The sequence below is a fragment of the Salarias fasciatus genome, chromosome 13, assembly GCF_902148845.1.
Source record: "Salarias fasciatus chromosome 13, fSalaFa1.1, whole genome shotgun sequence".
Classification (NCBI taxonomy): domain Eukaryota; kingdom Metazoa; phylum Chordata; class Actinopteri; order Blenniiformes; family Blenniidae; genus Salarias; species Salarias fasciatus.
The window spans coordinates 14,838,645-14,850,289 of record NC_043757.1 but is presented as its reverse complement, the minus strand read 5'-3'; the positions used below and the strand labels follow the sequence as shown (position 1 = coordinate 14,850,289).

Here is an 11,645-nt window from a genome sequence, read left to right as displayed (position 1 = left end):
TATTCAACAATTCATGTTGGGAATTATAAAAGGAAATGGCTGAAATCTTGCAATCTTTTGCAATGTCCCTGATTTGTGATTTTGGAGAAACGGGTCAACATTTCTGTTGTTGCAGTTCATACTGAGACTAGTCCTTTGTGGTTCATAAAACCCAATAAGCAACACAAGAAGTGCTGATCAGTGATAAAACAGTTATTTTTACATAGTTTACTGCATCAAATAAAGTATTGAAATAGCCTTGATGCATATGGCCGACACACAACATGCAATCCCATTTTTAATCAGACCAGTTTTGTGATCTGATGTCGCAATTTGGTCATGAATAACATGTAGGAAGTCTCTACAGTCAAAACCTTCTTCCTCCATCAAGCGGAAGTCAATCAATATTAATTGTTCAGTAACTCTGTCAGTGTTTTCTGCTGCCGTCCAGGTTGATCACCTGAAATAAAGTGAACTACATTTGCAGAAAAGTGGCAAAATATTACACAAAGAAAAAAACTCTGGGTTCAGTGGAATTAAGAATTTATTTTCACCTTTAAAAAACAGTGCCTTGAATAAAAAAAATGCAGTTTTGTGATATGATATTGGCACCGAGTAAAAGTTTCTGTTTAATGTCTGATATTCTTTCCTGCTGACCTCACATTGGCTAAAGACAGCTCCTCTACTGCCCACCAATTATGACTTACAAAACAGAGACAATGTATAAACGAAAAAAAAACAAACAAGCCTTTTTGTTGGAGGCAGGGTTACATAATACAAAAATACTGCAGATTCATTATAGGCTTAGTGGCTACAGAAGTGCTACACAAATAATACTTTTCTGTTGTAATTATGAGCACGGGAGGACAGTATAGAAAAGAGAGGCTTTGGATGAATGCATTGCCAGCTGTAAAGAGGTTCAATTTTCCACATCGGTGGCTACATTGCTGAGGAAGACTAATAGGAAAAGCATGACAGAGCACACTGTACAAAAACAAGGTTCATTATAAAATCTGATTTTACACAGAAATAATGATAAAAGAAACATAGCAGGATACACTGTCATGGCTTCTGAGATTTTCCTTATTAAAGGGAAGTGTTGGTTAAAAAGAAAGTTAAAGGAAAGTAAGCCACACATTAGGAATGCCCAATAGTTTCAAAACGGTCAGACTTTTAAAAGTCTTTAAATGTCAGGAGCATACTATCCGACAGTAACAACATGAACTTTACAAGAGACAAAGTTGATTAGATATGTTTTGTTCAGAGGCTGAAATGCAATAGAACAGTACAAGCAATATTTACACAATATACAACAATAATAAATATGCAGTGTTTACTTTTTGAAATGTCGCTGAAGCGCTTCTGCCATCTAATCCAAAGCCTCAAGGACAGAAATGTGGAGTACAGTCAATCTTAAAAGAGAGTTTCTTTGCTCTAAAAACGGCAGACAACCATCGTCATGGAGACAATCATGTGCCGTAAAAAAAAAAGAGAGAGAACTGGTGCGTTCAGAGAATGAATTCCAGGAACTGCTCGTCGCCCAACATGTCCAGGGAGAGGCAGTTGGTGGACCTGCGGCCGTAGAAAGAAGGCTTGGCCTGGCAGTGCAAACGGGAGCAGTAAGTGGGATCAGCAGAAGTCTTTGTGTTTGTTGAGGCATCCGGCAGGCCGAACGTGTAGCTGTGGGAGGAATCGTGCGGCAGCGCCGTTCCCAGCGGCGCTGGAGGCGGGAACAGACGGACATCATCTAAACTGTGGCTGTGCCGGTCCGCACAAACCTGGCCTCTGGATTTTATCATCTGCAACAGAAACAAAAGCAAAAGATAAAGAGAAGGAAAACATCCCAAAAGAGAAAACAGAAGCTGCAAGGAAGAGAAAACAGATGACTGACCTCTTTTAACGTGGCTTTGTTACATGAATTTTCCATTTCTGTTTGATCATCTTGGGGACAAACTGTGATTTCTGTGAAGCACACATAATTTTACTCAGTAATTTTATAAATAATTAAAGCCCAAGCGTTTGAGGATTGAATATTAACAGCGTTGCTGTTTGAAATTACTTCTACCTGACAGCAGAGTGTCTGAGGGCAGCTCTGTACAGTCCACTGACACTCCCTCAAGAAGGTTAGCCAGCTGGAACATTTCCTCAGGATCATCCACAAGAACCTCCTCTGGACTCCCCACGTTTGATTTCAGCTCTTAAAAGCACAGAAAAATTCAGAAATCACATTATTAGTTAGCTACTGAAAATCCCTAAACAGACAGGGACTGATAAAACAATAAATGCTTTGATAAATATACTTATCAAAGAGCAACACTTCAGACTGGCATTTCATTCAGTTACATGCATTAGCGTACTTCCACTCTTGTGGTTCTTGACCCCTGAAGGTGAAAGTCTACAAAGCAGAAAAGGAGCTTAAGCGTGTGAATTCTCTCACCTTCCTCTGGCCATCCTTCGTCTTCCATTCGGGCCTTGCTGCCCGTGTCGAACCCGGAGGTGCAGGAGCTGCCTCGGCTGGTCGTGGAGCTGAAGCACGTCTCTGCTCGGTGTTGACTGTCCTCCTCCGTGCCGGCCGTGTCGGTGGAGATGCTGTGCTGTCGAGTATCGGCTTCGATCCCGGAGCTGCTGGTGGAGCGTCGGGACAAGCCAGGGCTGCTCTCGCTGCCAGGTGGGTCCAAATCCAGATCATCGCTAATGTAGGATTCTCGGTATCGCTGCTTCTCTACAATGGAATAAAAAAAAAAAAAATACAAATTTTCAAGAAAGAAAAGCTGAAGATGTGCTGATCGACTGCACTCATTGATGTAAATCACTGAACACAAGCTCTGAGTTTTAATGCGGAAATATATTTAGAATGCTTGTCTGCACTTAGTCCCAAGCTATTTAATGCAGTTTTAATTAAAAGTTTAGCACATATGAAAAGATAAATTCTTTCCATGTGCAAACAATAAAAAAAAAAAAAAAAGCTGTATTTTGAATTTGACTTTGGTATTCAGTACTTTACAATTTGCTAGTTGCTCCTATAGAAATCAATCTGCTCTGAAACAAAAGTGCCACAGAGGTGAAAAAATGCTGTTGTTTAGTTTCTTCTTTTGTTTGGGACAAGGTGAATGTTCTCAAGTTCTATCTTCAGCTGAAGTATTCTGCTGAGTCGACATGGCCGCAGACCAAACTCTAATTATCGCTGATGCGCATCCTGTCTTTGTAATTACTTCCCCCTTCCTTTACCTTTGCTTTCCTCGAGCTGCCGTAGGTGTTTGAGGGCAGGCTGAAGGCTGAGGTAGAGCTGGTGGCTGCTGCTCAGGTGCAGGAGGAGATGGCGAGAGCGAAACGACGAGCCGGTGTAATAAACCAGCTTCCTGGCCGACGGCAGGCCATCTGGCTGGATCTCAAATTTCTTGCCCTGAAAGAGCCAACATGTTACACTGGGTGTACGTAGCTCCAGCTCATTAAATAATTACAAGGATTCCGCTTAATCATTACGGAGAATGCAAATTAGCATACCAGAAAGGTGAGACGCCCCACGTTGAACCAGGGGAAATCGTACAGCAGCTGTCGCACATTGTTCACTTCCTATGAGCACAAAAGACACACATCAGTAAATATATCGACTTCTAACCTACTCAGATGTATTTCAACATTTGTGATCAATAAGCTGGACTTTCTGAGGCCATATGGACCTCGAAGAAGCCGATCGCTTCCCGGGATATCTCACGGTCTGTTGGCTGTTAAACCAGCCAGGCCCGGAGAGCTAATCCCCCAGATGGCCCCTGATGGACAGATCAAACAACTGACAGGACGGCGGGCAGCTCCTATCTACTGACGGACCGCGGTCGGTGGCAATCCCACACATTCCTCACACGTCCAAGGCAGACGTTTTAAAGGACTACAGATACAAAGAGCGAATCTTTGAGCAAAGGCAGATTCCCTGCTGCGCTGGCATACAAACTGCACATCAATAACACGCTCGCTCACACATGCACGCACCTGATAAACCTGCATTCCTCGCAGAGTCAGGCCGAGCAGCGCCGTTCCTCTGTCCTCCTTCTTGTCCTGGACAAACGAATGATGAGATGTCAGAGAGGCGTCTGGACGGTTCAGATAACATCGCTATTTCACAGTTCAGCTCCCCACTCCGAGTTCACCGGGGAAGCGCTGAGCCGACGCTCACAACGAAGTTAATGTGATAGTGCATTACGCAACGGACGGGCCGGCCTTCAAAATATTACTGATGAGTGATTTTGAAATTGGGAGGACAAGATACTGGAATAGATGGAGGGTTACATAACTGCCCCACAGTTGTTGGTTCATGATGGATCGAAGCCAAACTAACAATATCTGTGAACTCCAAGAGCGAGTAAAGTAATCCAGGAATCCATTTCTCTCCTGCCACGGTTAATGGATTTTTAAACGAGGAGAACACCGTTTTATGACACAGTTAAAAAAAGTCAACAACCTCTACATGTCAGCAGTTTCCAACAAGATGGTTAATGAGTCTGCTGAGGCTGTCCTGCAAGACAAGCACCGTCTGACACACCTCTGGCAATCCTGCGGCCCTCTGATTGGAAGTGGAAGTAAATAGTTGAGTTTTGTTTTAAAAACTAATTTTATTGTAAATCCATGGGGTTGAGCCGACACAGAATACGCGCTTACGGATCCCTCAGCCCAGATTATTCGATTAAAAAAAATAAGGTTATAGATATAGATCATAAAGATAAAAGGAACTTTTTTTGACTTTATGAAACAGTTGAAACAACAGATCAATTCAAACCAAGGTAATCAACATTAACCTTTTGCAGTCTGTAAAACCTGACAGGGACGTCCTCCAGCTGACAGGATTCTCTGATGAAGAGCAGGATGGCGTCTCGCGCCGACATGCCCCACAGCTCCTGATGCACTTTGGGTCCGTGGCAGAGGAGGTAGCTCACTCCACGCTTAGCTATGATCTACAGGAGGAAGGATCAGATGGAACACTTCTATTAAAGTTCAGTAAGGTGATATAGTTCAAAACAGTTAACATCTGCAAAGAGCCTTTTCATAAGTTTCTAAATTTCGCTGGTGAATTATGTTACCTACCCAGGGGGGAAAGTACTCCTTAGGTTCAAAGTAAGGGGCGACCTCCAAGCCCTCCTGCGGCGGCGGGTGGTCCCCGAGGTCAGCCTGCAGGGCGTAACCTGCCAGCTGGAAGTACACCTCCTCCTGCTGACGACACTCGGAGCGAAGCACTCGCTCCCGCAGGTCGGAGTAGTAAAGATGCCGAGCCTTTCGTTCGCTGAACCCGTGAACAGCAAAGGTTAATCGAGCGAACGCCATTGACGTCGAGGACTAAAAAACAAGCTTGTGCGTCGGCGAGAAGGTGAAGAAAAGAACGTACCAGATGAGTCGACCATTCTCTACGTAGTATTGTACTTTCAGGCAAAGCACAAGGGGCAATGATCTCTTCTGTAATCCCAGGACAAAAAAAAAGTGTCAGGATTTAGTGTGTTATCATCTTTTTTGTCATGCTAAATTAAAAAAAAAAAAAAAAAATCACTGAACTTTCCCACATTAATTAAATGGAAAGCATAAATATGGGTCAGACCAATAAACTTTTCATTTCAAGTCCCATGCGATCATCAGCTTTACCTTCACTGAATCTTGCTTCCACTCCTTTGGAAAGTACTTGGTCAGCTTCTCCTCCATGTCCAAAAATATATGCTCATTGTCTGCAAGCGAGAAAGACAATCAGGAAACTAAACAGTAATGTAACCGAGCGTGAAATCTGCCCAACAATGGGATTCACTGGGCTAAAAGAAAAAAGCCCTTGTTCTTCAATTTGTGAATGAGGCTATGGGGAAGCTATACACAACAATGCCAATGGGAATGTATCTATATTCGTATTTAAGCTGCAGATCAAACGCTGCTATGAGGAGCTATGTTGTTTCAGTGTGTGGAGAGATGAGAAGATGAATTCAGTGTAACGTGTTTGTCTTAATCTCACTGGTAATCTGCATTACAAATTGTTTGCAACTTGTGCCGGGGGGGAGCATGGGGATATGGTATCACCCTCTGCCTGCCCCGATGAGTCATGACACAGGCATTTTCTGTCTGATCGGCCTTATCTCCTTTGTTCAACTTTGCCTAGTCAAATCACGCTCACCGAGCGGTTTCACAACCTGCTCCTTCAACCATCCGTCTCCTCTGACTCATTCCAACTCCTTTCTCCGCTCATCCCTCACTGAGGCCTTTGAGTAAGAGTTGAGTAAGGCAGCCTGTATCATGATGAGTCCCACCCACACCCCCCTCCACCTCTTTCCCTCCACTCCTATTCTCCTCTTCCCATCATCAATCCATCCCTCCTCAGTGAAGCGGAGGAATGCAAGGGTGCATTCCAGGCTTAATGAAGTTAATATTGCAGGAATCCAGGCCTAAGTGATCGCTGAACACCACAAAAACAAAAGCCTGCTTGTTCAAGTGGTGAGCCACGCAAGATTACCGGCTCATTTCAACATATTTGTATAAGAACAACACAAGAAAACAGAAAGTTTAGGACTTTGTTCAGTGGTTAAAGTGGATTACACCACTTAGTTATGCAGACTGAAAAGCTGAGAGATCTTCTTTCTGCCCCGTGAAATGTTCCCCAGTGTGCCAAAATACGGCATAAACTAATCCAAACATAATTGTAGTGTCTAAGTGTTGAGACTGCTGAGATAGTGAGGACTGAAATGTGATTCAAGCTGTGAGGTGAGCTTGAATTCAACTCTCCTGTTTAATTTGCATATTTTGTTGAATGTTAAGCAAATTATGACTTCAGTTGAGTTATATCAACTCTTCCATGGCAGATTAATCAAATTTGCAGTTAAAAGAGAAAAGCAAAAACATTTACAATTTTATGCAGAAAAATTTCCCAGATACAGCTCTTTTACTGACCGGACATCCCAACAGCCAAGAACATGAAAGGCCTTATCAGGGGGCCGTTTCCTCCATACTTTGAAAACGCCGCGCGTGACAGTGACGAGTTATTTCAGGTTCAAGGGCCGAACTCACCTCTGACCACTGTGAGGCCGAAGAAATGCAGCTCTTTGACTCCAAGGATCTCTGCCACACGGTTAAAAACATCCTGCCCAGTGGACTTTGGCTGGAGCGGGTGAGAAGACACACCAGGCTGCATTAAACATTTGCTCACGACGGACCAAACGGCCCAATGCAGCCAAAACCGAGCGTGCAGAACTCTGACAGCATGTGAATCACTGGTGATAGTCGAGATGCCTTGAACACTCACCCCGACAGTGATGTCCAGCTGGTCTTTGTTGGGGAGTAAAACACAAATTGTTCTCTCCTGCTTTATCGAGGTGGACATGATGTCTTGTGTACGTCTGTGAGAAGCACCGTCTGTGTTGAAATATTTCCGCTTCTCTCCGTGCTACTTATATCTCTCACTCTCTTATCAGTGCCTTGGCACGTCGTCCATACTGCATCTAAAGAGGCGAGACGACATCAGAGGGAGATAAGCAGAAGAAAAATAAACAAGTTTGAAAAGCTGTTTAAGACAAACAGTGAAAATAACAGAATCTGATTATGTCTGGCTTGAGAGAAAATCAAATTAAATTGCTTCAATTATATGACCAAGCTTCCACAAGCAACATGCAATCTTCTGTCCTGATGTGGTAATAAGCATGCTGTAAAAAAAAAATCCCATTCTCAGACATAAGTACCTGAATCCGTCTCAATATCAACAACAAGATTAACTCGTCATGTCTGTCCTATCCTACAAATAACGAGTAGAAGCAACCCAACATGAATATAATACGTAATGCAAGGTATTCTATCTTGATAAAAACGCCACAATAAACAATACTTCATAATATATATACCAAGCTTTTATCACACTACATCTAATCCAAATAAAAGTCATCAAATGCAAACAAACAGATGAGTCTCTGATTTCTCAGCAGCTACATCAATATATCAAAAAAGAGACTGTATGTTGTGTGGTAAACATAATTATGAACCTCAGACCATATGGAAAATAGTTAAACCAAGGTCCACCTGAAACTTGCGTTGCTATGTTGACTCAAAGCTCCGACTGGTACGAGACTCATCTGATTAACGTCTAAGAATCGATTAATCAGGTTAATTACTGCTGGCCGCCAACTCTGATCCCCTAAATCCTGCTCTGGAAGATAACCACCAAAAAAAAAAAAAAAAAAAAAAAAAAAAAAAAGAGAAGAGAAGAGAAAAACAAATGATCAGGAAGCAAAGCAGTCTGCTTTTGTTGAAACTGTCTTCAAGTTTTCCTTTTGAACCGTCTCATTTGTGTCATTGCACTTCGAGTAAAACTATTCAGTAAAGCACAAGAAGCTCAAGAACTTTTCTCATTATTAATAACAAGAACATAAAACATGAAAAAACGTGTTAAGCATATATATATGGAAGCATTAATGTGTAAATGCTCAGGGCTCATTGGATGAAGCATTTGTCATACCAAATATGATTTCCAGGCATGTTCAAACACGGTCTCGCTGACATTTGGGTGTCAACAGAAAAAAGAAAACCTGAAATTCCAGTAACTTCATCACACTCATTTATGACATGGTCACGCTCAACTGTATATGTGAACTGGAAATGTAGCAAATGGCACATTCCCTCATCAGACCCTGAAATAGATTTTAATACTGATTGTGGATGCACTATATTCTTTTTTTTTTCTTCACAAAAGCATGATCTGCTTTTGACAATTTGCCCACTGCCAAGTCATTTGGATTCTCACCCCATGGCAAGTTTAGAAGGTGAATGAATGCATGGATCGATCTACTTCAAGAGTCATGATCAGAGCAGTGTAGAATGATACTCTGGGGAGGTGAAAGAACTAAAATGTGAGCTACATCTCAATACTTGACATAAGAAACAGACGGATGTTAGATAACACATTGAAGCAATGCATGTATGCATGTTAAACTTCAATCTAGTTTATTTTCCTTGATTTTGGAAAATTCAAACGATCAAAAAGGATGCCAGTTTATTCCCACACAGTCCAACCACATGGATTAGATTTTAATTAGTGAGACTAAGTTCCCTGCAGTTGTGAATTTGAGTGAGCTTGTGGAAAGTTTTTTGTCCATCATTTCAAAAACAAGCATGCTTGAAACTTGAAAAGGTAATAAAGAATGAAGACTGATCACTTGAACTTTATCTAAATTAGGCATGCAAACTAAAGAAGTTCACCATCAGTTCAGAGTGACTGACGTCTCCAGACATCCCCCATGTTGCTGAGCAGGGTGAAACCTGGCGTCACATGAGAGCAGCCATCTGGATGCTTTAATTCCCCTGCAAGACTGTTATAATCCCTGCTTCTGAGCACATTGCTGGCTGGAGGAAGGACAACATCAGGGACCCCCCCTCTGCCCGCTAAAACCAAACAAGAAGACCACTGCGAGGGGAGGGTGGGGGGCATCCTTTACACTCAATCCCACTTTAAAACGATACAATGAGACTAATATTTGGTTTTGGGCATTTCTGAAGTTCTGAAGAACAAGCTTTGTGCATTAGTAACGATTTAAAAAGTAAAAAACATCAAGATCACAAACTTTTTCACGATTTTTGGGAGCACAACAAGAAGCACGAGATGCATTAAGATCCAGGTTTGACAGTTTCTTAAATAAATTCGACATTATTCAAGCAATGTGAATAAACCTATATATGACAGCTTTAACGAACACAATATGACACAAGATATTTGCGTCTGGCTATAAATCAAAACAAAGGCAGGTAACTAGATGAGAAAAGTTCCCGGCTCGGAGGAAGTTTAGGGCGTGAATTTGGAGGCGCAACAAATGCATCACAAACTCTGACTACTCACTTAGCGGGATAGAAACTCCAAGCAAATACTCACTGTCTCTGTATGAGAGGCGGAAGAGGTGAAACAGGTTTCCTTGAATCGTATTTAAAGTCAGCCTTGCTTGTTATCCGAGCAGAAACATGACAGGAATGAAGAAGGCTTCAGCTTCTCTCCCTCTCCTGTTGAAGCGTCTCTGAACTCCGATTCAAACTGGACGAAGCTCAACTAATGGGCCGTACCATTTTGGAAAGTTGTAGGGGTGCGTACTGTGGTAGCGTTCAGATTCAAGTGTGTCCAATGCTATCAGGTCTTTTCTTATCATTATTTTCAGTTGGATGACAATGTTGTGAACTAAATAGACACTTTATAAAATCCGCGGAGGTATATAATCCTTACATATTTTCACACAGACAAAATAGACACCCTTCATTTTTGTCTGTACCGTGAGTCATGCAAATATCGACATCCAAGCCATAAAGTTTGGTTTCTACTGTGGTACCAGGGAGTGGTAACACCAAATGAAAATGTCTGAAGTCTAATGTCTGAAGTATCTGACAGTTTGAACATTAGACCTCATCTCAAATGTTTTCCCAAATGGTGTATACGCTGGGCAATGCTCTTTAAAGCACTGCATGGTTTCTAAACTGGGCTCTGGGATCCTCTTTAGGGGAGCTGTTCTCAGGGGTCTTGGACTTTGTCTACTCTAAAGTTGTAAAATTTTCACAAGTCAAATAAAAGCTTCACATAAAAAAACTTTCTGGAGTCTAAAGCTGGGGTGTCAAACATAAGAGCCGTGGGCCAAAAGTGGCCCGCAAGATGTTCCAATCTGACCTGCTAAACCACCAAACAAATTGTAAAAATTTCTAAGAAAACATTGATTAAAAAAAAAAAGTCATAATCAATAATCATTAATCATTTTGGTTACATGCAAAAAAAAAAAAAAAAAAAAAAAAAACGTAGAGCAAAAAATATAAGTTCACATGTGATGGTCTTTCAACTGTGGTCGTCATCTGTGTGATGGAAAACCAAATGAATGAGTGAATCCTGGAAGTTTACAAGTGATCTGAATGAAAACTGTGACACTTGTAATGACACACACTGTATTATGTAAGTTTTTAACAGTAGGCACACAGTTGAGCCATGAAGTTATTGTTTATGCGGCAGTGTGACTAAAAAAACACAACAGTTTATATCTAAATGTTCCTTACAAGTTCACATTATTAACTCATACATATATTTTTTGCGAACTTTTACAAAGATGTGAGGCAGAGGACTGAATGCTGAGCTCTATAGTTCTGAAAACTCATACTTTGAAAAACTGCAGCACACCTTTTCTTTTTTCATGCATTTTAAAAACAAAGAAATCAATGAGTTGAGGAACAAAATGAAGACCAAACACATTCAACAGACACATTTACTGAAATATTCTTAAAGCCAAACAATCAAGTTAACAATAGATGGATTATCCAAGTCATGAAAACATGAAATGAAACGAAATGGTCCCACATCACCTGACGGTCAGTTGAGATGTCAAGTGGCTCTTATCTTCCTCTTCTGAGGTTTCCTGAAAACCATAAAATGCTAAAGCCTATTCACAATGAAAGTGTCTTTTTGGAAATAAATTACATTTGCTCTGCAAATGTGGAAAGATATTTAAAAAAAAAAGTAACAATAAAATCAATCAGTAAAGTGCTTGCAATAGAAAAACTATCAATAAATCAAACATATTAAATTGGGGAATAAATCAGAACACGAAATCATTAAGCCATTACACAATGAACCAATGAATCACAAAATCAATAAAATGTACCAGAAATGTTGTGGAACAAAATATTATTTCATTGGCTTG

General features: G+C 41.2%; 1 protein-coding gene across 1 annotated transcript; it reads right to left on the bottom strand.

Moving 5' to 3' along the window:
• Window positions 1–512: 512 nt before the first annotated feature.
• On the bottom strand, window positions 513–9,971 carry zgc:172136 (FERM domain-containing protein 6). The gene is made up of 14 exons (XM_030106965.1): window positions 9,851–9,971; window positions 7,241–7,436; window positions 7,006–7,096; window positions 5,605–5,684; window positions 5,354–5,421; window positions 5,056–5,251; window positions 4,770–4,925; window positions 3,967–4,032; window positions 3,484–3,552; window positions 3,208–3,382; window positions 2,417–2,701; window positions 2,045–2,176; window positions 1,871–1,941; window positions 513–1,778 (listed from the first exon to the last, which is right to left on the bottom strand). Exons 2-14 carry the CDS (start codon window positions 7,316–7,318, stop codon window positions 1,488–1,490), a joined length of 1,758 nt encoding a protein of 585 aa, XP_029962825.1. The 5' UTR covers window positions 7,319–7,436; window positions 9,851–9,971; the 3' UTR covers window positions 513–1,487.
• Between the last annotated feature and the right edge of the window lie 1,674 nt (window positions 9,972–11,645).

Excerpts from the sequence above, each read along its gene's own strand:
- zgc:172136 (XM_030106965.1), bottom strand. The coding sequence starts at position 7,318 with ATGTCCACCTCGATAAAGCAGGAGAGAACAATTTGTGTTTTACTCCCC. Across the intron at positions 5,422-5,604 it reads GGAAGCAAGATTCAGTGAAG|AAGAGATCATTGCCCCTTGT; the intron begins GTAAAGCTGATG and ends CTGGGATTACAG. Across the intron at positions 3,553-3,966 it reads GAGGAATGCAGGTTTATCAG|GAAGTGAACAATGTGCGACA; the intron begins GTGCGTGCATGT and ends TTGTGCTCATAG.